Source organism: Cynara cardunculus, assembly GCF_001531365.2.
Source record: "Cynara cardunculus var. scolymus isolate 2C chromosome LG 9, CcrdV1, whole genome shotgun sequence".
In the NCBI taxonomy this organism is placed as follows: Eukaryota; Viridiplantae; Streptophyta; class Magnoliopsida; order Asterales; family Asteraceae; genus Cynara; species Cynara cardunculus.
Window position 1 is genome coordinate 13,631,872 of NC_037536.1, and position 26,610 is coordinate 13,658,481.

Consider the following 26,610-nt stretch of genomic DNA (forward strand, 5'->3'; position numbering starts at 1 on the left):
ATTGGAGATTACTGGGTCTCGAATTCCAGGGTTTATTTTAATAAGCATCCGATTAGTGGTACTTTTGGCCGCTAATCTTGATTTTGCCAATTGATTCGTATCAATTTCTTAGCATTCTCTACATGCTAGGAAATATCAAATAGATTGTCTAAATTTGTTGTCATTTGGTTAACTAAAAAGTTTAATAATTATGCTTGTCTAAAACTGTGAGTCATTTTTATTGTGAGGGAGTACTAAATAACTATATCACTCATTGATTTCGCATCCAAGTGCAAAATGGTATTGGATATTTGATAGTTGCTATTGGGGTTTTATGATGGCTGCTTGACTTTGATAAATTGGAAATTTGCAGGAGATCCATGAAGGCTTAGAATTTTCTGCTGATGATGAAGAGGGGTATTCGTTTGGAATTTTTTCCGTGAAATTTTCTAATGATGGTAGAGAACTTGTAGCTGGAAGTAGTGATGATTCGATATATGTTTATGATATTGAAGCAAACAGGCTTTCCCTTCGAATACAAGCACATACGGTAATACCATTGTTAATAATAGTATTGATTCTACATATAGGTTGTTGGTTTAGAGTGCTTATATGAGTCTAGACGTGGATAAAGCAGACAATATCTGGTTTCCGGCTTTGATACCTCCTCTATCAAACATGCTTTAAAACTTCCAGGTGTGGATAAAGCGAACAATATCTGATATGGTTGGCTTGGGATGTTACAATTGGTATCAGAGCCGGATATCAGACTGGTATGGCTCCCTGAGGGGGATGGATTGTGAGATTCCACCCCGGTCGGGGAGGGGAACGAAGGTTGCCTTATCAAGGACTGGATACCTCCTCTTAGCCGCGTTTTAAAACCATGAGTGCAGGTGTGGACAAAGCGTACATTATCTAATATGGTTGGCCTGTGATGTTACAGTTGACGTGAATGTGCCTTCCTTTTTTTTTTTCTTTTTTTACCTAAGGGCCTTTGGCCTAGCAGTATGTGAGTCCTTGGCCTCCTAGGAGGTCAAGGGTTCAAACCTCACCAAAGGTGAGGAGGATGTGTGAGTTTATTTGTTCTATTTGCCGTATATAAATATTATATACTTCAAAAAATGTGCCTTTCTTTTTAACATGTAGTAATATTTCTCATTGATCCATTTTCTTTATCTTCATTTGTGTCTTGTATATTGTATGAGTAGCCGTTTTCTAGATCAGGTTGTTATGGATCTTCACTGGTTTGTTATGACTACATGCTATCAGTTGTACGGCTTATTATGTTATTTCCTTACCTGCGCAGTCAGATGTAAACAGCGTATGCTTTGCCGATGAAGCCAGCCATCTGATATATTCAGGGAGTGATGATAATCTCTGTAAGGTAAATCCTTATAGCAAACTTTAGGGCCTATTGTTAACAGCTTAATGAGCTTAATAAGACTCACAACTTATTCGGTCAGCTATAGATGACTGTTTGGTGGCGACTTAATGATATAGAAAGTGGCTTATTCGGTAAGCTTCTAGGGGGAGCTTTATGCAAAAAGCCAAGTCTGCCCCACCTAATTAAAAACACGCTCCTTCCATCTATGAAAAAACCCTCGCAAATAAAAACCCTCCCAATCTATACAAACAGATTAAAAGTGCACGTAATCAGCTTTATCTATACAAAACTTAATGGAAAACCAACCAACCAAACAGACGACGATTTGTCTTCTTAAATGGATGGAAATGTTAATATCACAATATTCAGGTTTGGGACAGACGCTGTTTCAGATCAAAAGGAAAGCCTGCTGGAATTCTGATGGGACACCTAGAAGGAATTACATTTCTTGACAGCCGTGGGGATGGTCGTTATTTCATTTCAAATGGGAAGGATCAGACAATCAAGCTTTGGGATATCCGAAAAATGTCTTCTAATGCCACTCGGTATGTTAATATCCTTTTTATTTATAAATGAATACATATTGTTATAGATCAATATGGAAAATTATGCAAGAAACTTCATAGCTCTCATTCAAGCATGGCTTGAGGTATCACATTTATCTCAACAACCACTATATATCTTTAGAGGCAACATGATATATATATATATATATATATGTATATATATATATATATATATGTAGTCAGGTTCATATGAGAACCGTAACCAAATAAGAGAATAAGGAAATGGCCGAATTACATGTGATTTTACCCTAGAATCATGTGTGATTTTACACTAGAATCACGTGTAAAATCACATGTGATTCACGCGATGTTGGCTGCGACATTAGGTCGCAGGCCATGTCCCCCCCACACCTTTACGTCGACCGTTAGTGTTCTTTTATATACCTCCGTATATAGGGAAAACTGCAAAAAAATGAAAAACTGAGGAACAACATAATAACCATTTATCTGTACTATATGCACATGCGAATACAAGTAATTTGTTGGATATGCACATGTGGATAGAAACCTGGTGCGTACATGCGCATACCATAACGCTGAATGGTTATGAGAGTGTTCCTCAAATTTTCATTTTTTGGGGGGTTTTCCCTGAACCCCTCTCTCTCTCTCTCCCTCTCTCCATATATATATATATATATATGTGTGTGTGTGTGTGTGTGTATAAAGAAATTTCCTTAAAAATGCTTGTTATATTCTCTCTTTTACAACTTCTCTTTTAACCTCTCATAAACCCTTTATATCTAAGTTCTATAGATTCTAATTTTCTAAATATCTACACACTTATTTTGAAAAATTTCCCAATAAAATCACCGTTATTTCATCAATTTTGCCACTATTAAAAATCACGACAGTTATTTGATGTGACGAGTATAGTCATTTAGACCTAGGCTTCATCTAGATTGTTAAATTTATTCAAATAACTTCTTTTGGATAAATATTTATTCAAATAGTTACAATTCTACATGCTTATAAGTTATAACATATAATGCTTTCTCTTCTTTTTCAGCACTCCGGGGTTCAGGAACTATGAATGGGATTATAGATGGATGGACTACCCACTTCGGGCACGAGATGTGAAGCATCCATGTGACCAATCTGTTGCCACATATAAAGGTCATTCAGTATTGCGTACATTAATCCGCTGCTACTTTTCACCAGAATATGGGTAAGTAGAATAGATACTTGGCACAATTTGATATCTACTCGCAGCATCTCTTTATCAATTTATTTTAAATATCAGCCAGGATCCCTGTCCAACAACCTTTGTGTTATAACTTGGTCATCATGCTATAGGTCAATTGGCTGCACGCCTCTCCACACACACACACACACACATATATATATATATATATATTTATATATAGGGACTAGGGTCATCATGCTATAGGTCAACCGCGGAACACTCTGGTAACCGTTTATTTGGACGATATGCACATGTGCATACAAGTAATTTTAAGCAATTTGTCCGGTATGTACATGTGCATAACATGCACACGTACGTAAAAACCAAGAAACAACTTTAGTTACTTGTATGCACATGTGTATACCGTTCAGATGAATGATTACTATGGTGTTCCTCAGTTTTTCAATTTTCGGGGTTTTCTCCTCAACCTCCCCCCCCCCCCTTCTCTCTCTCTATATATATTGTGTGTGCGTATAGAGACGCTTAATTACTGAAGAACTCCCAAATTTGTAAGATCCGTGAGAATTTCTACCCTAAGGTTTTGGTTCACTTTAATTATTTTTCTATCTAACTATCTAAGTATAGCATTTAATGTATTTATTAACATATATTCGTTTGATATGTATTCGGTTCACAATGTAAAACTTTTTTACATGTATTTTTTGTTTCACAACTACACCAAAAAGGTTCACATTGTGAATCGTGTACATGTGAAACAATCATATTGTGAAACAGGTATATGTTAAATCACTACGTTAAATTCTAGCTATAGATGAAAAAGAATCATATGAAATAGCACATAATGCATTGGTTCTCAGAGATCTCACAATTTAGAGAGTTCTCAAAAGAAGGTCTCCCTATATACAGGGGTCGGTTCAAATAAGAAGGCTAAATATAGTGAGAAAGTGAGAAGGTAAGAAGGGAAAGTCCAGGGAATGTTCATATGTGCATCAGGGACCCAATACCTTCTTTATCAGACACGTTTTAAAAATGTGAGTCTAGGTGTGGATAAAACGGACGATATCTGGTACAATTGGCTAGAGATGTTACAAATGGTATCATAGCGAGGAACCCAACTGGTGTGCTAGCAAGGATCTGGGCTCCCTGAGGAAGGTGGATTATGAGATCCCACATCAGTTGGGGAGGGGAAGGAAGGTTGCCTTATAAAGGACTGAATGCCTCATGACCTCATCTATCAGACACGTTTTAAAACCATGAGTCCAGGTGTAGATAAAACGGACAATATCTTGTACAGTTGGCCAGGAATGTTACAGAAACATTACATCCCAAGTAAATAAAGTAGCTAGAAGTTGCTCTTTGGCTTATCATGTTCACTTTTAAGGGAGATTGGAGGGACTGATTCAACCGAAATTAAGTTCTTTTTCTTTTCTTGTTGCCATCTTTTGCCCACTCTTTTCCTTTGCGTGTGTGTGGATAACAGGTGGAGTTTTGCAATATTGCCAATAAAACATTAACCGATTTCTTGTTTATGATGTTGCAGCACCGGCCAGAAGTACATTTATACCGGATCTCATGATTCTTGTGTTTATGTTTATGATTTGGTATGTACCACGATCCTTAAACTGCAATTTTCTTTCATCATAACGCGAAATTAAATTCTCATCAACGTAAATGCTATATTTGAATTTTCCTCGAGCATTTCGTAGGATATATCAAATTATAGATTCTCAAATAAGAATGCACATACACACACTTAACATGTGTCGAGAGTAGCGACATAGAATAAAAAAGTTGCGTTTGGTACGCGGACGGGATTGAACTAGATGGGCGAGAGTGAGGTAGACGGGTGAAAAGAATTGTGCAGGGTTTTAGGGGTTGAATTTGACATGGTTAGTTTAGTAATTTACCAAGCTTATCCCGTCTCCCTAATTTTTGTTCCACCTATTTTGTCGGGATAAAAATTTGCATTTTTGTCGCACTCAATCTTGTCCTGTGCTAGTCTAAATGTAGCACAAAACGTGTACAATTTAGTAATTTACCAATCTTGTTCTATCTCCTTGGTTTGTGTTCCACTTATTCCGGTGGGACAAAAAATGCCTTTTTTTGCACTCAACTCCTGTCTTGTCTAAGTCTAAAAATGTAGCAGAAAACGTGGATAGTTTAGTTATTTACCATCTTGTTCCATCTCCTTGGTCTGTGTTCCACCTATTTTGGTGGGACAAAAAAATGCATTTTTTTGCACTCGGGTCTTGTCGGGTCTCAGTCTAAATGTGAGCAAAAGACATGGATTTGTTCTCTCTCCGTTTTTTGGTCCCACTCAAATCTTGTCCTGTCCTCTCCCTGTCTACGTGTCACACCAAACATGGTGAACAAACAAATGTTTTGTCTGTCCTGTTCTATCCCAATTTGAGTTGTATCCACCAAGTTAAGCTCATAACCCAGAATCGCTCGTTCTGATTTAATTTTAAACCGTTTCCAGGTGAGTGGAGCGCAAGTTGCAAGGCTCGTGCACCATAAGTCAACCGTACGAGATTGCAGTTGGCACCCTCATTATCCGATGCTCGTTAGTTCTTCATTCGATGGAGATATTGCCAAGTGGGAATTCCCGGGTAACGGAGAGACCCCGATTCCCACGAACAATAGTAGGCCTCGAAGACGGCATTTTGATTGAATACTCTTTGAAATCCGTAAGTTGTTCTTTCGCTTCGGTGAACAATATAATGAACAAATGAATTAAGGAAACGAGGAAATGACTTTTTGTTGTTGTGCAGAAAAAGATTGTATATAAATCATAAATTCTTTTTCCATTGGTATAATTGAATCTTCTTTTATATATGTAAAATTATATGTCCAAAATGATGCTATTATGCACATATCGAGTCTTTTGTCTATTAGTGTTTGGTTATGGAGTTTGTTTTGCACCTGGGGTACAATTCTGAGTACAGGTAAGGTTTGCGTACATTCTACTTTTTGTAGGCCCTACTTAGGAACAGTTTACTGGTAAGCGCTTACTTTACTAGGTGGTCATGGAAAAGATTGAGGGGCCGTTTAACAAACACTTACCTGGGTAAACGCTTACAAAGTCATTTACCTTACCGGATGCATATGGGAAGGACCAAGAACCTAACCCGGTAAGAGCGAAGGCAAGGACCGAGAGTCTTACCTAGTAAGTGAGGGCTACGACTCTTACCAAGGTTAGCTCTTACCGGGTAAATTGTTGCATATGATATCATATTGGTGGACCAAAATCTTATCCGGTAAGTAAGTAAGAGTGCTCAATTTTCCCGGTAAGCACTTACTAAGGTAAACGACCCCCAAGAATCTTACTCGGCAAGAGGCATAACAAGGACAAGGAATCTTACCCGGTGAGGGAGAATGACTATTGCGTGGGTACTTAACAATCCATCTTGATAGCCGAGAATGTTATCTAATAAGATAAGTGGGGGTGGTGCTTTTTACCAGTAAGCACTTACGCGATAAGTTTTTGGTAAATGATCCCTTAATGTGAGATTCACTGGGTTCTTTTGGTTTAGTTTACTGGGCTACAATTTTGGGGGGTTTGACTCGGTGCAATAGTTGGATGATAGGATCAATCGAGATGTTACTGTTTATTAAGCCCTTTTTACTGGTCTATGATCTTGATCGAGATGTTGATCTAATAATCTAACGTAATGACTGTGTAATTAGTGTTGACCCATGTCATATTCTTATCCGGTTAACATTGACACAATTTGTGTTGGTAAATGGCTCTAAATGACGAAATCGTAGCAATGATTGTGGGTTCATGTCTTAATTGTTAGTTTTAACGACCACTCGAACCCCATTAGTTGGTTTTAAGAGGGTTGGAAATGGTTTTCGTTTACACGGTTGCTTCATTATATAACCAAATCAAATGTAGCAAATGTCCCATTTAAATGTAGGGTTTGAGATCATTGTATGTAGACCTTATCTTTATCCTAAGGGGTAAAGAGGTTTTAGTTAAAACTCTGTTCTCGTTTGAATCTTTCTTTTATATATAGTTGGGTTCAAACGACAACAATGTTAACATAAAAGAATATGAGAAATGGTAAATCACATGTGATTTTGCATTGAAGTCATGTGATTGGTGTATCAGTTTACATCATTTTTCAGTTGTTTCATAAAACTTCATATACGGCTCTTGTTTTGAAGTACACGAAGCCTGGTTCGTCAAAGCTCAGTTTGTCAAGCAAAAAAGAGATTTGGTATTTCAAAAGGCTGGTTCAATCTTTAACCGTTCTTTAGCTTGAAAAATCAATTAAAACTGTTTCTAATGGAAAAAAATAGTATTTTTCCAAGTGTAGAACATATACACTAAAAAAATATCTTGACACAACTTCTAATACTAAATTTATTAAAGAATTTTTTTATTAACATGGATATCCAACCTGCTATGCTAGCCAATTAATCTCAGGATGACCACCTGCTTTACGGATAGCCCAGAGTCACCACATTTGAACCTTCGTGGTCACAAGAGGATTTTTATTTTTCCTTGGATTTGAATTTGGGACCTCCAAACACTTTTGACCTTTAAAGCCCAATGTCAAAACCAATCAGACACCACCCTTATAGTTTAAAGAATTAAATTTACTAGAAATTAATTTATAAATTAAATAAACAAATAAATATTGGCTATTGCAAATTTTGGTGCACAAAAATATGTGATATAAACATATAAATGTTACCAAAACAAGAATAAGAAAACAAAGAAAAACAAACATCACACATCATATCCTTCAACTACTCTAAATAAACCCCACATGGTGTCACAAATGGAAACTTTAAATATTTACGATAATAGATTTTAACTTTCCAGATTTTATCGATCGAGAAACAGATATCATGGTTACAAGAGGTAAAAACAAAACCACACCAAATATGCTAAAACATGTCTCATCAAACACATAATTCCAATTTTATACATTACAGAATATGATATTGTTTTCTTTTTCAAAAAAAAAAACACATGTACAAGGTCAAGACTTTTTCAGGCCTAGGCCTCGACTTTTTAAATCCGTTTTCGGTGAACAAAAAAAAGATCCAAATTTTTAGGTCCGCATCAGGCTTTGGGGTTGAAAAAGAACCCAAACGGACTTTTTTAAGGGCATGTTTTTTTGGGTATTTTTCGGAATTTTGGCCTCACTGGGATTTGAAGCCTGGTCCGAATTGGGCTTCAGTCTCAGTAGGCCCATATGCCTTTTCAAGAAAGGGTTTCGGGATTAGGCTTTTTGTGAACCCATATGAATTTTGGGGACATACCCGGCTTGAAAAAGCCGGTTAAACCTAAAAGGTGTGGCTTAAAAAGTCCGGTTGGGCTCTTTTTCAACTTCAAAGCTCAAAAGCCTACAAAAACTCAAACCATTTTTTACTAACCGAGAACGAAATCAAAAGCCGCAGCACAAACTTGAAATAGCTGCGACTTTAATGTCGTATGTCGTACTATAGACACAATCGTAATAAACACAATATTATTTAAAAAAAATGGATAAAACATTCAAAATCCCACATTTCTCTAATAAAGAATTTGACTTGTATATTCCCCATTTTTTGACACAAAAAATGAATTAAATTTAATATAAAAAATCCCAGGAAAAAAAATATATTTAGTAGTTTAATTATATTATTTTATACGAGATTAATCAAAACTATACGAGTAATTCCCTATTTTACCCTTTCCATTCCATGCACTGTGATGTGGGTCGGGTCTTCTGTGTACCCGCTTCAATCGGGCAGGGCGTCTGAACCGGTGGGATCATGCAATTATACTGTAAACACAACGAACTGCTCAGTGGAATCTCTGCCGTTGGATTGATCGGAACCGCCGTCAAAAAGTTATGCTGCAGGTATAACAGCTGTACATTTCCGGCCATCAACCGGTCCATCAACGTCGTGGGAACAGAACCGGTGAACCGGTTGTTATTAAGATAAAGATTCTGTACGGTTGAGAACAATGGAGACACTTGTCCGTACAGCATGTTGTGGCTAAGATCAACGGTTTGGATTGAAACTTCATTGAACGGCTGAACCGGACCGGAAAATAGATTTCGCTCGAGTTGGAGGTTGGTGATTGGGAAGGTGAATACACAGCCGGGGATTGGACCGGTGAACCGGTTCAAGCTCAAATCTAGGTAGTTCAAGTTGTTGAGTTGAGGTAAAAGCTGATCGACAGGACCGGTGAACCGGTTCCATGAGAGAGAAAGGTATTGTAAAGAAGAAGGAAGCGAACCAGGTGGAATAGAACCGGAAAAGTTGTTGTGTTTGAGGTCTAGCCGGGTTAGGGCTTGGGAAGAGAATGAAGGTATTGAACCGGATAAACGGTTGTGACAGAGAACGACGTTAGTTAACGCCGTTAAACTTCCGACGGACCAAGGCAAATTCCCGGTGAGCTGATTGTAACTGAGATCAAGTGTTCGTAGCCGCTGAAGCTCTCCCAAAGTCGCCGGAATTTCGCCGGAGATAAAGTTCCGACTTATTCCTAAAAAACGGAGATTTTTCAACTGCGATAAAGTCGCCGGAAGTGTACCGATAATACGACCGGGAACAATGGTGAATTCGACGAGATTAGTTAATTTCCCGATATCAGGATGAATCCGGCCGGAGAGACCAGAAGCACCGGCGCGTGGATCTCCAAGGTTTAAAGTAACAACTCTATCGCCGTCGCAGAAAACGCCGGCGAAGTTGCAGGGATCGGAGGTGAAATCCCAAGACGAAAAGTAGGTAGAACCAGGCATATCGTCCATTGATTTTCTAATCGATTGTAAAGCCAAAAAATCAACAGGATCCAAAATCGCAAATGAAAATCTAAATTGATAAACAATAATCAACAAATTAATCAAAACCAACACCAATCTGTTCATCATGATTCACAAATCGATCAAAAAACCAGAAACAGAGTACGATTAAAACACGATTGATAGATCGAAGAAGACAAAAAAGGAGGTGAATCAAAAGGAATATACAATCGAGAAGATGATGCTTGAAAGCTTTAATGGCGATTTAGAGATTTCTAGAGAGAGAGAGAGAGAGAGAGCGATGATGGAAATGAGGAAGTGCAACTAACCTTCTGCAAATGAAGCTGATAGTATGTGTTCTCGAAATTGGAAATAACTAATTAATTAACTTAATAATTTAATTATATATTTTTTGTATTGTTGTGTGTAGGTTTGGGAACCACCAACGGTTGTCCGAGCCTACGTGGCAGGTTCGGGATGGCAAGTCAGATGGTGTTTGGGTGGTTTCTTTTGCCACGTGAGCTATCACATGTATTTATGATTAAACCCATCCCTATTCCATTTTATTTTTCCAAAATAAATAGGTATTAAATAATAATTTTAATCTTAACTATAAAAGGTAGATTTTTTTATCTTATATTAAAAAGTAAAATATAAAAATTAGACGTATAATTTTTGAACATATATACTGTTTAGCAGTTGCTGAATGATTTGGCGTAAAATAATTAAGTTGTCAGAATGATTAAGTGACTCTTATGATACAGTACACAATGAAATATAATTGTCAAGTAATTGTTTACAATGAAATTAGAGCGTAAAACGGTTTACGAATACCTTGGATACAAAATCATTCAGACGGTTTTAAAATCATTAAGAGGCAAAAAAAATTGTCAAACAAGATTCATCTATTAACGATTCAGATGTTGTCTCTTAGTGCATCTCAATAAATTTGCATTTTAGATTTTGCATGTTAAAGCGATGGTAAAAATCTCTAAATTTGAAAAATAATCTTTGAAACTCAATATTTAAGAGAGATTAATATACTTAATTCTTTTTTTCAGATATCAGATACTAAAATTAAATATTTAACATATAAAAGATAATATTTTATTAAATGTATAGAATATTTTTATGATATAATTGTCGTGAAATATTTAAAATTGAATAGTTTTTGGAGTTGATTTATCTGTTTTTTTTATTACTTTTTAACTTTTATTACTGATTTTAAAAAATTATAAAGTATATATTGAATATGATATAATTTAAGAAAAACAGTTTATTGATATATAAATACTTCACACATTTTTTTAAAGAAAATATTCAATTTTTTTAATTTATTTTTTTGATTTATAAGTAATATAATTTTTAGTTTATATCTACATGTTTATCAAATGAATTACATTAATTAAATTATGTTATATTTAACGATAATTTTCTTTTAAGTAGGGTAAATTGTATGAAAAAATAATGTATTTAACTTGATTTATATTTCGGGTAACGTACATTCAAAACTTTTATTTTGATAACTAAGATGTAAAGCTTTAAACATTTAAGTACCCGAATAACCAGTTGAAAACTAATTTTAGACTAAAAAAAATTTCATATCACTAACCATGTTAGCAAATAATATTGAGTTGGGTATCACATCACTCGTCACATTAGCATGATAACCGGTTAATGCTTCAACCAATTACCTGGGCACTTAAATGTTTAAAACTTTACATCTTAGGTACCAAAATGGAGGTTCTAAGAATACGTAACCCAAAATAGTAATCAAGTTAAAGTACGTTATTTTTTCTTACAATTTATTCTTTTAAGTATTAGAAATACGAGTACTAAATACATGCATGGATAGAAGAGAATGTTGTAAATTTCAAAGCGTACTAATTAGGGTTTGTGAGAAATCAAGTTATGGTAAGAAGTGTAACTTTTGGATCAATCATAATTGAATGTTAACATTAATGAAATACATCTCAGATATATCAAATTAATTCATTTCTAAAATGCACTTTATAAATGAGCATGAGATTAAAAATAATCAAATATTCAGATTTTGTTTACAATTTTTAATATTACTCCACTTTCCACATTATCGTTGGCTGTGTAAATTAATGGCATCTTTTACTCCAATTAATTTAATCAAATGAAATATTGACCCTTTTTGAGCTAAACACTCATTTGACCCTTTTTGAGCTAAACTCCCTTTTTGACCCTTTAACGATTAGGTTAGTCAACTAAACTAACACGTGGGCCAATGGGGTCCTTGAATCTCTTATTTTCAATTTTTTACTTTCAATCTCACATTCTTTTGAGTTAAAAATGGGAAATTAGCTAAAAAGCATTTTTCTCATTTAAATTGGCTTTCTAATCATTTCTTTTTCGGATTGATCTAAATGTCACCATATCCACAATATTCAATTAACGTAATATTACGGACCTGGATATTATGAAAGTAATGATATTTGGGTCAATTCAAGAGAGAAATGGTTATAAGGTCAATTTGAATTAAAGAAATGCACATTTAACTTAAGGACTCTGAAATTATGGGTATTTTCTTAATATCTTTAATATTTTGAACCAAAATTTCTAGAAAATGCTATTTGCATTAATTTTGACAGTTTATTTATTTTAAAGATTCTAATATTAATTATGTTATTAAAATATTCAGTGTATTTAATATTGAACAAATTTTTTATAAAGTAATAAATTTTAAATAATATTTTAAGATAATTAATACAAATCCCTTCCCAGATTTCTTTACATATGAGGAATTTTATACTTCATTTATTTTGGATAAAGATTGTGGGATTGTTACGACCAATGTTTATATAAAAATAGGAAATTGATTAAAATATTTTATCTTTTTAAATAAATTTATTTTTTAATTAGTTTTGATATCGAATTTCTATTGTAGTCGAGATTTATAAAATTGCATTAAGCATTTACATAAATCCAATTATCATTTTAAAAAAGATATTTTTACGTAAATGTGTAAGGTATTTACATAAACTCTAATTAAAATAAAATTTTGATTGAGAAATGTCTAGAAAGTGAATGTGGTTGACCCAAAAAAATCTTCTAACATCTTTATTTATCGATAGAAATTTAAGGGACATTTAGTTTGACGCTGTAACAACTCGGCCCACATGAATAGAAAATGAGATTTGTGAACTCTTTTACAAGTCTCAAGTTATGAGTTACCAATAAGTTCCACTACAGTGTTTTAAGTTGAATCCAAAGTTATTGGGTTATTCTGTATTTGCCAACTAAACGGAGACCAAGAGTTCATTAAGTCCAGCCCTACATCGGGTGCGACTTAGAATTTAGTAATGGACATAATAGCTTGTTCGTTAAGAGAAAACATGAAGAAAAAGAAAAACTCCAAACCATACATATGGTATTATATAAGGTATCATACATTCGAATTGATTTGGTTTAATCGTATATAATCAGACCATAAAAAATAGCCATAGTTGTATTTGATGGTCATCATCATACCATCAATTCATCAAACACAGACATGTTGCAACTAAAGATGTACAAGGTCCAGACTTTTTCGGGCCAAGCCAAGGCCTTGAAGCCCGTTTTCAGTGAGCAAAGAAAAAGTTCGGGCTTTTTGGGCCCACACAAAGCCAGACTTGGGGTTGAAAAGGGAGCTTTTCAACCGGGCTTTTTTGGGAATTTTTGGGATTTTTCGGGATTAACCACACTTTTCCATGCTTTTCCAGGTTGGGGCTAGGCCCGGGCACGCCCCCAAAATTTCAGTCTGATCCGGCTTTGAGGCCTGCTCCAGACCGGGCTTTGGGCTTGGGTTTTTCTGTGCAATTCCTAGTTTCAACTATGAGAATCCTACCAATAACATCATTCTTAGCACCAAAGGGTCTTTGGCCTAGCGGTATCGTAGCCCTTAGCCTTCTAGGAGGTCAGGGGTTCAAACCTCACCGTAGGTAAGGAGGGTGCGTGAGTTTATTTGTTGCATTTGCCGTATATAAATATTATATACTTTAAAAAAAAACATCATTCTTAGCAACTAGGCAAAGCTCTTGATTTCAATTTCTTTTGCTTACCTTTTTGAATAAAGAAAGTATACACAGATTTATTTTGTACATTTTGTAGAGAACTTTCACACTGATCACATCTAAACAAGCAAACTAGATAGAAAGTTCAGTAAATGGAGTGAACCACATAGAACCCATTCCCCTCTTTACCCAATTTTAGACCCACAATAGAACATAAAATTGTCATTTTATTCACAAAATATACATTAAAGAGAGAAGATGAGAGATGATCACATACAATGATAGAAGAGGCTTCGGATATAGATTGATCAACACCATGCCACGCCACTTCCATCGAAGAATTCAGATCTGGCACCTAATCAGCCTGTTTCATAATGTTGTTCAGTTTAAGATATGTGAAACCCAAATCAGATTACTCTCCGGAAAAATCGTTGAGAAAGAGAATGAGGGTTTTTACATATATTGAAAAGACAGTGTCTAAGTTTAGCTTATGTGAGACGCTAACATGTCTCCTCCAATAGAGGCTAGACGGGGTAAAGATGTACCCGAGTGTTGAGTCACATGCAAAGATGTCCCAGATGGTAGACAATGGATCTGATAGGATGTGAGATATATGAAACCCCATTAGGTTATTCTCCAAAGCGTCCTGGAGAATGAGAATGAGGGACCCAACATATATTGAGGATAATTTGTCCAAGTCTAGCCAATACGGGACTCTGACATGTCCCCTTAAGTAGAGGCTAGACGGGCACAAATTGTAGAAATGTGTCGATAACGGGCTACAAGGATGAGTGGGCTAGACGAATATAGGTTATCCTCAAGTGTGTGGTAGACACCTCTAATACCATGTGAGATACGTCGGACCCGACCAGATTACTCTCCAAAAAAGCCCTTTAAGGAGAGGAGGAACCCGACATATATTGAAGAGAAAGTGTTCAAGTCCAGCTGATATGGGACTCTTTTAACACTAATAATGTTAGATAGAATGACAGAACACGAAATAAGTCTATACTCTCTCCATCCAAAAATAAATGTTCACAAAGAAAAAGAAACGCAGTTTTAGAAATATGAATTCATTATAAATCTTAATTAACTAAAGAGTAAATTGTGTTTTTTGTCCCTGTGAATTTGTTGAAAAATGTGGATTTCGTCCCTGTGGTTTTAAAATTGCAGTTTCCATCCCTATGGTTTGGACATCATTGCTATTTTCGTCCTTATGATTTAAACTTTATTGTTGTTTCCATCTCTATGGTTTACAATTTTATTGCTATTTTATTCCCTCATATTTAAAGGAAAGAATTAGCATCATGGACGAAAATAGCAATGATTTGCAAAACATAGGGACAGAAACCGCAATTTCAAAACCACAGAAACAAAATTCACAACTTTTAACAAACTATAGGGACGAAAAATGTTATTTACTCTTAACTAAATCATAATTGTTCCCATAACAATAGAGGGAGTAATGAATTTCACCATTTCATGATTAAGGGTATAATTGGAAAGTTGACCTTTTGAAAGGGGACACTTATTTCGGGACAAACTAAAATAGAAATATGAACATTTATTTTGGACCTTTTTTTAGTTTGGAAAGTAATGGGCTTGGACGAAAAGTCAAAATGCGTATTTACCTTCTTCAAAAAGGTCAAACATCCCACCATGCAGTTCATCTTCCTCATCATTCTCTGAAATTTCCCTCCCACAATGACTCCCATCATGTTCATCGTCATCAAGTGCAGCACCAGTTAGCTTGCCATGACCAACTTGTTCCACCACCTTACAATAACCCTCCTGGAAACACCCATCAAAATCTACTGGGTTCTTAAGACCTGGAGACACACATGGCAGTTTCTTGATATCAAAATGGTCAGTGGTTAACAATGGGGTGCTCGCTATTCTACTACCAATGTGGTCGTCCATTTGAGAAGTGGCGGTGTTGTAAAGCTCGGAAGAGACTTCTTTAGGGTTTCGATTTACTAAGGACAGTCTCGTTTCAAGATATAGTTGATTCGGAATACGACCGATGGGTATACTAGACTTCTCACAATTCACTGGATCAAGATCAAACAAATTCTCGATCCTCCGGGATGATCCTGAAAATGAAGTTTCAAAAAGAATTAAATTATTAGATGTTCAGGTGAAACAAAAATGCAGCAAAACAAGCATGTAAGGATGCATTTGGTACGAAGAACAGTACAAAAACTTGTTGTCCCACATTTGGAGTGATATTAGACAGGTAAAAGACTAGACCTGAGTGGGACAAAGTTGCAATTTTTTCTGTCCCACCAAAATAGGTGGAACAAAAATCTAGAAGGTTAGATAAGATTAGTAAAATTACTAAACTACCCTTGTCAAATTAAAACTCTAAAACCTTTAACACTTCTTTCACCTGCCTACCTCACTCTCGCTCATCCAGTGCGGTCCCGTCCTAAACGGGACAGGCTGGACAGCACAAAAATTTGTCTCATGTTTGGCGCAGCATTAGACTTTGGACAAGACAAGACCTAAGTGTCCCACCAAAATAGGTAGAACAAAAATCTGGTAGATGGGACAAGATTGGTAAATTACTAAACTACCCATATCAAAGTAAAACCCTAAAACTTTCCACACTTCTTTCACCCATCTACCTCACTCTCGCCCATCAGGTCCTGTCTGCATACCAAATACACCCTTAGGAACCAAGTTGGAAAAAAGAAGTGGAACAAAAACATGACAGGCCTGCCCCAACTGAAATTCTGGAAAAACAACACACGTTTTGAGTGATGCAACTTTTATCTAACAAAAGAACCTATGTCAAGCAACACTAGATTATTTTACATGCAAATTTGGTTTATATTATGTAAGGCTTGATGGCAAGTTCAGAATGCAAGTCAACAACCATTGATCATGCAATTCATATCGGTTATACCTCCATCCGAGCTTTCTGTGGAGCTAACCGAAGCTGGCTTTGAAAGACAGATGACAGATTCATCACTGGCCTTCTCTCTACATTGACCAGACTCCAAAGACAATGAACTGTTATTTTTTCTGACAGAATAGGCTCTGCAGAAAAAGAAGCGCACAAGAAAAGTCAGATCAGGAATGAGACCAAGCAACTGAGGAAGAATCATCTTGCACTGTCCATGCACATATTTATTGGCTTATGAACCTGGAGGGAGGTTCAAACGAGAACAGGTTCAAAATAAGAAAACATGAGAACGACCAAATCACATGCGATTTTGAAACACGGTCAAAGCAAGGTGTGCAGACAATTTGGCCCACGACTTAAGTCGCGGCGAAAGTCGTGCAGAATCAAATGTGATTTTGCACGCGGTTGCAGTGTAAAATCACATGTGATTTGGCTGTTATGTGTTTTCTTATTTGGTCACCGTTCTCGTTTGAACCCAACCCTATGAACCTATTACTCACAGACCACAAATATAGTCAAGATTCATAAATGGCAACATTTATCAAAATTCTTATTTCCCTGTTAGATGTCACTTGAGATTTGCAAGATGCTCTCTCCAAAGTAAATCAAGCAGACTGCCTTCTACCCTAAAGAGCAGAGCAACTGTTTCCGTGAAGACCCCCAACTTGTGCAAGAGTGTGAGCAAACATGTAGAATGAACAAGGACTACCACAAAGTGAACATAGAGCGAGATAAATAAGAAAAAAGATAATGAGTAGCTACATTGAAAACATACACAAGGTAAGGTAAGGTAAGGTGAACCACACTCATTGCAAGATACTCTCTCCCTTCCACTAAAATGGCAACGGTTAACTTCACATATGGTTGAGGGAAATTATTTGGCTATTCGTCAAATACAAGTCAATATCATGAAGAAGTATGTACAATTTCTTGATCATGCCTTGATGTTGGGACAATCTCTCAGCTAAAACCAAGAATAGATGAAATCCCACAAACTACCAATTGAAGGTATTAATGAATGCAAGAAGCATACCTCCATAAGAACCAGTAATTTAAAGCGGGTCCTTTTGTTTAAATGATGTTCTGTCAAGTTTTTTTAAATCCATGACCTTCTGACAGGTTTGAGGGTGCCTTAACAGAGGAATGCCACTTCCATGCAAAAAAATGCCTAGAAACTTGTCAGATGGCCATGGGTTTTATAAAGCACTTGTAAGGAGGTCATTTAACTAAATAAACTACTTTAAGCACCCATGTAAGACACTATTTGTCTATGGTCTCCAACAGTTATGAACAGAAAACCAATTATAGACGGAAATTCAGCAAGATGATCAGAAGTTTCAAAATTGAGGCATCACAGATAGAACTTATAAAGTTCAAGTAAATGGTTATCACCTGTCATCCCAGCCTGACTTGATGTTATTGAAATGGTGAAAAACAGGCAACAAATCCTTTCTTCTTATTTCAACTTCGTGGCACGGAATGTTCTCAATTTGAGCCTCTCCACCTGCAAATCCTTCCCCATTCACAGATCGCATCACATAAAAATGTACCTGGGGAAATAAAATACGAATCAATACCAAATAGAGCCATGAACTAAAAGATTCTTTTTCTTTTTGGTAATTGTGGGTGTCCAGGCCAGCTTGCGTGCACCTCGACTAATCACATGGGGCCCTGAAGATGATAGCCAGGAAAAACCTCGGTGGCCCTAAGAAGATTGAAACTAAAAGATTTTGAACCTATGCTAAGATGTATACCTTGGCATTTTGCCATACTGGTAATCTCCCAGAGTTTATTTGGACTTCTGCATTCGACAGAAACCAATGGGCTCTATCATTTCGCTTTACTGAATCACTTTTCACCAGCTTTTGACCTCCCATGCAGATGTTAACCCTGCTGTTATATGTTGGCATTGCAGATTCTCGGCAGTTAATGCTAGTCACTGAAATGCTTTCTTCCCTTTCCGGAGAATCTGATCTTCGGCAAACTTGCCACCATTGACGAGATTCAAATGTCACTCCTAATTCCTCAACTTGGCTTGGTTGATGTGAAACTGACTGAGTTCTTGAACCATGTTGAATCCCCATTGATGGCATAAGTTCGTATTGAATTACATATCCAGATGGAGTATAAACTAACAGATATTCCAAAGAATTAACCTTTGTGGAAACATCCTGATAACGGTAAGTCATAGAGTTGTGGAAAACAGAAGCAACAGCACCAGAGGGCAAGTGCGTCTTCCCCACTGCAGAAGAAGCAGCATTGCTAACTGAGTTAAGAAATCCAGAACTATTATTTTTTAACCTACCCACTACAGAAAGGGTAAGAGGAGATGGAGGTGGAAAAGGTTGCTCATCTATGACGAATGATGGAGTAGACCACCATGGCAGAGATTGAACTGGATTAATTGCCTGACTCTGGGATCCATGAGTCCGACAGTCAGCATCGCCACCAAAAGGGGATAGAACAAAAACATGACAAGTATGTTTGGATGAAACAATAGAAATCCACCGGCAGCTCTGACTAAAGCTTATGTCTTCGATAACCTGTCGAACAAATAAATGAAAGAAAGTAGGAAGTTAGAAAATAAAAACCAGTAAGGAGTGTAGGCTTTTGGTACACAGACAGGACTAGATGGGCAAGAGTCAGGTGGGTGAAATAATTGTGCAAGGTTTTAGGGTTTTAATTTGACAAGTGTCGTTTAGTAATTTAGCAATCTCGTCCCATCTTCCTGATTATTGTTCCACCTACTTTGATGAGACAAAAATAATGCATTTTTGTCCCATTCGGTCCTGTCCTGTCCAAGTCTCAATGTCGCACCAAACATGGGATAAGTTTTTGTTTTATTCCGTCCGGTTCCGGGTACCAAATGCATTAAAAAAAATAGAGAAATAGATGTATACTAACAGCTGTTGTTATGCCACGGTGCAGCTTGTAAAGAAGCACATGAGAGGAACTCCAATCATGGATTTGATTGCTAGAACCACCACTGCGGGTACAAGGCATAATTCGGAAGATATTAACATTATTACCATGTATCGAGGCTGTAACCAGAAGTGTCCCGCTTGGATCAAAACATAATGCACACAGCGGACTGGAATGAGCTCTAAACTGTGATATAACAGCTTCTGAAACAACATCCTTCACAATGACCTGCACCAAAATAAAAATCAGGGGATCTCATCCATAAATTTATCCATCCATTGATGAAGTAGATTTGCACAATAATTTTTTGGGCAGGTAACAACAATCATATCATCCTTGAGCTCTATATGGATTGATTCATATAATCTGGTAGCCCCATTAATATTCATATTGTAATGATTTATCATCTGGATAGGAAATGACACAAGGGAAATAGCTAATCCTCCTGACATGATTGTAATGGCCTTTCATAGCTTCAAACTCCCACCCCCACCCTGGGGGACAGAAAAATAAAACAAAAGGCAAGCATACACACAAAGGGAATAACGCTGTCTATGCCTGTTAGACGATAAAACGAAATTGGTAACAAATAGTCCTACGTTTATCACTCTCCAGTACTTCCTAAAGAGATTCCCATTTTACCCTTAATGAAGTTAGAAGATCCTCATGTGACTTAACATTCACAAGCTTTTTATTTTTTTGAGACATCCCATGTGGGACCCACCACCTCTACCACTTTCATCATTTTCTTCCCGAAAAACCGAAATAAAACCCTAGAAATGAAATCCATGCTTCCATTTATTAGGAACCCCAGAAAGAGAACATCAAGATTTCATAGTACCGAAAAATCTTTGACTTGCGAAACAAAATTACCCATGTGCAAAACACATGACTCATTAAGAGCAACAAGATCCCTTTGCTCTTCCCTAGCAGGAAAAAGTTTGAAGTTGAAGGACTTAGGCCCAAGTCAATCTATCATTCACTAGTCGACCGTTTTGCACTTCCTAAAATTTCACAGGCCTATATCTAATTTAACCTGAAATTCATAGGCCCAAATAGTGCTATTCCCAACCAACAGAGGTAAAGATAAACTAATTGCATGACTACAGATCTAGTTTCTCACTTGACTCTATTATCTTGTATTTTGTTTTGTTTACTTCTACCTCATGTAGATAAAAACCAACTTGGAAAAATATCACCAGTCTTCATAAATATAATAACGACAGCAAGTACATGAGAAAACAAAGTCAGAAGAACTGACCATTCCTGCATTATTTACTTCTGAAGAAGCATTGCTAACTTTCCAGCCTGCATTTGATGGTGTCGAAGAAATAGGATGGTCTTGGAGCATCTCTGGATAGTATTTAGAGAAGGTTTTGTATCCCTTGTCACCGAGGGTGATTATTCCAGCAGCCAACTGCTTGCTTGATTCCATCGCATAACGAGCCACCAAAGAACCATTGCTGGGTGAGGTGGATGGGCTAATACCAGGAGTAAGGTTCTTTGGGCTTAAGCGGCCTGAATTTGATACAAGCAGTTTGTTTGAAGCATAAGCTAACCACCTTGGACCCAAAGCCAATGGACCATACCCAAAGTTAACTCCAACCATTCCTTGTCCTCCAAATCGAGGAACTGGAAAGGTGGGAACTGTGAATTTATTCTCAAGTGTGACGGCATCTATGCAGTGCATCTATCACAAATCAGAGATATGTAAGTTAGCCATCAACTATCAGCTCGTGGAAATAAAAGGAAGACGAGAGTGGTAAAGATCCACAAGGAGATTCTATCACTGGTTAGCATACAATTTTTTAACTTGCATCATATTTATATACACATACATATGCATTACAAATGTGATGTATAATAAGAAATAAGTGCAATTTGCTCTTGATATTTGTAAAGATGAGAACAGAACACATGATAGCATCCTGAAATGTGGTATAACTGTTAAAAAAGCTTCCACATGAGTTGGCATCTTACCTCCTTTTCAAGACCCACAGCTACTATCAGAGGACTACATCTGACCATAAAAACAGTCGACCTGAACCTGAGAACCTTCACGTAACAGTTGGACTGAAAGGAATAAAACCGCACAGCAGTAGGAGAATCCACAGAAGCTCCTGACTGAGCCACATTTGAACCATCCCTGCCAGGTGCAACCAAATAGCTTCGATTTTGACCTAGAGCGGACATGGTGGCTTCATCACCTGCAACGACTACTAGTAATGGATGTAATGATAGGAACTTCTCATTGCCATCACACTTTGCAGGAATATGCAGCAACTGTAAGAAAGTGACTGGGCCATCACGCTTAGAAACAAGCTCGCTAAAATCAGACGCGTCCTCAACATCGATCACTTGAAAACCATTCTGATAACCAAGCAATAGGACATGTCTGAAGGAAGCAGGACCAATTTCTAATCTGTCGAAGCCAGCCCATAATACCTGGTTACCATTAAAATCTAAGATAGGGGTCCTTCATCCGTGTAATAATGTAAAATTACAAACATAGGGCACATTTTTATGTTACTCACGAATGAGTAGGCCCTATAAATACCATGAAACCAATGCATTGCAATTATTTCAGATTTCAGAAAGTTCGGCCTCGAATTACTGAAAGGTCTCTGGCTGACTCGAAGATCGTAGAACAACATGGAAGACGTAGGTCTTTTCTAGTACAGGGGAGCACTCTTCAAGTGTCCATATATTATGGCAGAACTGGCATCCATTAAGACTGCTTTTGGAATCCATGAAGAATAATTTGACATGCTTAAAGCTTGCTAAAATGTTACAGGGCACAATGCACTGAGCTTTTGGTCACAACTCACAAGCATAGCACTGTTGACTTTCGTGAACCAGGATAACAGAAACTCTGTGATTGCCTCAAGCCAGTACACATACAAATGACTTAAGATAACATGGGAGCTTTTTAACATTCTTTATCATGGAATTGTTGTAAACAACCCATTTTCTGGAAGTAATCAATGGTTGTATATAGCAACTTAATCTTTTTTTTTTCCTACAAGATACTTCTCAAGGGGTGAGAGTGGTCTCTCACAACTTACCCTCTATAGATTTATGATAATTATGACTTATTGTGGCCATGATGCCTTCTTTACCAACGATCAAGTTGCATTGTTTTCTCCCTGACACAACTTACAAAAGAAGGTCAAAGCAAAAACAAACATAAATTAGCACCCATGGCATAAGCTTATTTATCTTTGTATTATACATTTATGGATTATATTACTTTTAGGCTTATATTATCCGGGCTCCATAAGATACTAAATCATTCCGTTCCCCTAGTATGCACGACTAACATAATATGAACTTCTAAGTTCTCAAATAAGCTCGTGACTGGTAATTAACAAACATAACCGCTAAGAGCTGTTTCAATTAATCATATCCAGCATACTTTATTCAATCGTACAACCAAAAATACTCAGCGAACAGTTAATTAACGTATAAAAAAAGTTGTTTAAACTGATTAGGAAACAGATAAGCTCAGTTAAAACAAATAAAAACCTGATCTCTCTGATCATCTCCAGATGCAGCAATCGAAGCTGCGACGGACGCACCGGCGGAACGGACGACGGTGCTAGCATTAGTAGACACAGTTTTAATACAAGAAGATATAATCTTCAAAGAGCTAGGCAACAATCCAGTGTTCTTTCCCTTAACTTTCTTCATCCTTCACCTCCAACAACCACCGACTCAGCAGTGAAAAATAGAAAACGTCCGTCACCGTCCGTCACCGCCACCTCCACCGCCGTAGCTGACGAATCTTCCGTATCACCTATGATCATCCGAGAACGTAATCAAAATCAAAATGATTTTTGAAGCGTAGAAGTAATCGTAAGTGTGTTCTTGGTTTAGGTTTGACTTGAAGATTTGATTGAAAAATGTGTGTGTGTGTGTGTGTGTGTGTGTTTTCCCAAATTTTCTGCTCCTCAAAAGCCTCCGACTCTTGAATTGATTTCTCCTAAAGTAAGATTACTTTCAATTTTAAATCAGGTGAATCAAAATTAGAATTAAAATTAAAATATATAGACAATTTTATTTTCCAAATTAATTAAATTAATAATATTTTTTTTATTAACTTGGATATTCATCTCGTTATATGAGCTGACTAATCTCAAGACGATCATCTGCTTTGTGGATAATCTGAAGGTATCGTATTTAAACCTCTGTGGCCACAAGAAATTTTTATTCATACTTGGACTTTAACTTGGGACTTTTAGACATTTTTTTACCTTTGAAACTCAAACCAATCAGATACCACCCTTGTGGTTGATATATTTTATTCTTAAGGTTAATTAAAAATTTCCAACAGATTCTTCAAAAAAATTCAAAATAAAAAATGAAATTTTATAATCAGTAGAACAAAAATACATTCAACTATAACAAATTCTGAATTTAAAGATTCACTGTCTCTACTGCTTTCTTCATTTTAAAGAAAGATTGTGAAAAAATTGTCAAAGAAAAAAACATACCCAAAATATCAATTTTCTCAATTTTAAAAAATCTGTTAAAGAATCTCTTGCAGATACTTTAAAATGAAGAAAATTAGACTTTGGGAATTTTGAGCATGTGTTTTGTTTCAACATTTTCTCCAAAACGAAGAACGTAACATAAAGAGTGAGCATCTCTAACATATTTTTTAAAAGGCAAATTGCATGAAAATTAATGTATTTTAACTTGATTCCTATTTTGGGTAACGTATTTTCAAAACTTCTATTTTTGCGACCTATGATGTGAAGTTTTTAAACATTCAAGTACCTAGGTAATTAGTTGAAGCATTAACCAGTTACCATGTTGATATGACGAGTGATGTGGTATCCGGTTAATGCTTCAGCAAATAATATTGAGTTGGATACCACATCACTCGCCACATAAGCATGGTAACTGGTTAGTGCTTCAGCGGGTTACCCGTGTACTTAAATGTTTAAAATTTTACATCTTAAGTACCAAAATACAAGTTTTAAAAGTACGTTACCTAAAATAAGAATCAAGTTACAGTATGTTGTTTTTTCATGCAATTTGTCATTTTTCAATAGAAACTTTTTGAATTTTTGCTATAACAAATTCTTAAAAACATTTACAATACGGAGAAAGTACGAAAATATTCAAGTTTAAAGAATACTTCAAAAAATATTATCCAGGAAAAAGAAATGATTAACTCAGCCTACCAATGAGAATCCTTGAAGTAAAATGTATAATAGAGAAAAATAATATTTTGTGAAAGATATTGAATATTTTAATAATACTAGAAGAGTACTCGTACAATGCAGCGAGACAAGTCTCGATTTTAGTATTCTATTTTATTATTTGTCTATGTCGATATTATAATACGATTTTATGTGTTTTAAAAAAAACAATAATGATTTTATTTTTGAATAAAATATAAATTTGAAGATATCATAAAAATTTGAAAAAAAAAATATATCAATGTTTATATCAAATCAACTATTTAAAAGTTCTCATTTTTATGTAATTATTTTAATTTATTTATTTATATTATAATTTAATTTAAGTTTAATAACGAAATAATTTATTTTTGATTTAATAATATAACATTTTATAAATATAATAATTAAGTATTTTGTTAGAACTTAATGATTATCTTAATTATATGTTAGATTTTTTATATTTAAAATGAGTTGTTTATCATGTATTTAATTATGTTTATCTGCAGTTAGTTATACGAATTCAGATATGGAGTTTTAATAAGTTATATTTATGCACAATCTACTTGTAATCTTGAGTTTTAAATAATATGCATTAATAAACAGTATTTTACGCATAAAAAGTGGTTTTTAAGAGTTTTTCTCAAATGCTTTATAATATAGTATATATAATTTAAAAATGTAAAAAATGTTGGAGGTTAATGTAAATTTGTAAATTTTCATTAAAAATTTAACTTTTAATTCTTCATTTTGAAAAATCTGTTGGAGATGCTATACAAATCTCCAAATTTATAGAACTCCTATATTCCCACAAATAAAAAAAGTTAAAAATTAATTTAAAAAAAAAGTTAAAAATTATGTTTTTAAAGAAAGAAAATAATATTTTATTAGGTTAAATAAATATTTTAATAATATAATCGATGTAATTTTTAACATAAAAAATATGTTAGAGTTGAATGTATTTTTCTTTTAGAGATTTTGAAGTTTTATTATCCATTTTAGAGAAATTTTGAAAAGTCTGTTGAAGATGTTTTAATATTACTAAAATGGTACTCGCGCAATACAGTGAGATATATCTCAATTCTAATGTTTCATTTTATTTCTTCTATGTAGATGTTATAATACAATTTTTATGTGGTTTTGAGAAAGAGATAATATTTTTATTTTTTAATAAAATATAAATTTGAATATATCATAAAATTTCGAAGATAAATATATCAATATTAGTATCAAATTAACTATTCAAAAGTTTTTATTTTTTGTGTAATTTATTTAATTCAATTTTTTATTATAATTTAATTTAGATTTAACAACGAAGTAATTTATTCTTGATTTAATAATATAACTTTTTTGTAAGAATAATAATTACGTATCATGTTAGAACTCAATGATTATCCTAATTATATCTTAGATTTTTTATATTTAAGTTGAAGTATTTATCTTGTATTTGATTATGTTTATCTACAGCTAGTTACACGAATTTAAACATGAAGCTTTAATAAGTTGTACTTACGCATAATTTACTTGTAATCTTAAATTTTAAGTAATATGCATTAATAAATAGTACTTCATGCATAAAAAATAGTTTTAGAAGTTTTTGTCAAATATTTTATTATATAGATATAGATTAGGGAATTTATAACGAATTATCCTAAATAGAGAACAAAAAATTCAAAATCTTTAAAAAATTATATTTGACTCGAATAAATTCTCTATTTTGAATAATATAATATCAATAATATTATTAAAATAT

At 35.1% G+C, this 26,610-nt stretch overlaps 3 protein-coding genes across 8 annotated transcripts in view; 1 reads left to right on the plus strand and 2 right to left on the minus strand.

Annotated features, from left to right (window-relative positions):
• The window catches only part of LOC112517979 (LEC14B protein), a 12,342-nt gene extending 6,396 nt beyond the window's left edge, over positions 1–5,946 (plus strand). For both annotated transcript variants that reach the window (XM_025125453.1, XM_025125454.1), the window contains exons 5-10: positions 353–529; positions 1,286–1,363; positions 1,733–1,908; positions 2,936–3,094; positions 4,614–4,674; positions 5,553–5,946. In XM_025125453.1, coding sequence (XP_024981221.1) covers positions 353–529; positions 1,286–1,363; positions 1,733–1,908; positions 2,936–3,094; positions 4,614–4,674; positions 5,553–5,744 — 843 coding nt within the window. In that variant the 3' untranslated portion in view covers positions 5,745–5,946. The remainder of the gene's footprint in view (positions 1–352; positions 530–1,285; positions 1,364–1,732; positions 1,909–2,935; positions 3,095–4,613; positions 4,675–5,552) is intronic.
• A 2,811-nt stretch (positions 5,947–8,757) lies between these two features.
• Positions 8,758–9,951, minus strand: LOC112517812 (receptor-like protein 35). Its single transcript, XM_025125184.1, has one exon. It carries the CDS (start codon positions 9,949–9,951, stop codon positions 8,758–8,760), a length of 1,194 nt encoding a protein of 397 aa, XP_024980952.1.
• Positions 9,952–13,874: 3,923 nt separating this feature from the next.
• LOC112518059 (autophagy-related protein 18g) lies at positions 13,875–23,573 on the minus strand. Of its 5 annotated transcripts, none has more exons than XM_025125612.1 (10): positions 23,197–23,573; positions 21,652–22,116; positions 20,933–21,361; positions 19,654–19,899; positions 19,103–19,292; positions 18,504–18,991; positions 18,142–18,299; positions 16,750–16,883; positions 15,473–15,934; positions 13,875–14,205 (listed from the first exon to the last, which is right to left on the minus strand). In XM_025125612.1, exons 1-10 carry the CDS (start codon positions 23,359–23,361, stop codon positions 14,201–14,203), a joined length of 2,742 nt encoding a protein of 913 aa, XP_024981380.1. In that variant the 5' UTR covers positions 23,362–23,573; the 3' UTR covers positions 13,875–14,200. The 5 variants fall into 5 exon arrangements, with proteins under 5 accessions (XP_024981380.1, XP_024981378.1, XP_024981377.1 ...); XM_025125610.1 differs by having other exon boundaries at positions 15,473–15,670; positions 15,746–15,934; positions 18,504–19,292; XM_025125609.1 differs by having other exon boundaries at positions 18,504–19,292.
• Between the last annotated feature and the right edge of the window lie 3,037 nt (positions 23,574–26,610).

Excerpts from the sequence above, each read along its gene's own strand:
- LOC112518059 (XM_025125609.1), bottom strand. The coding sequence starts at position 23,361 with ATGAAGAAAGTTAAGGGAAAGAACACTGGATTGTTGCCTAGCTCTTTG. Across the intron at positions 18,300-18,503 it reads CAGTATGGCAAAATGCCAAG|GTACATTTTTATGTGATGCG; the intron begins GTATACATCTTA and ends TTATTTCCCCAG. Across the intron at positions 15,935-16,749 it reads CACAGAAAGCTCGGATGGAG|GATCATCCCGGAGGATCGAG; the intron begins GTATAACCGATA and ends CTTCATTTTCAG.
- LOC112517812 (XM_025125184.1), bottom strand. The coding sequence starts at position 9,951 with ATGATGAACAGATTGGTGTTGGTTTTGATTAATTTGTTGATTATTGTT.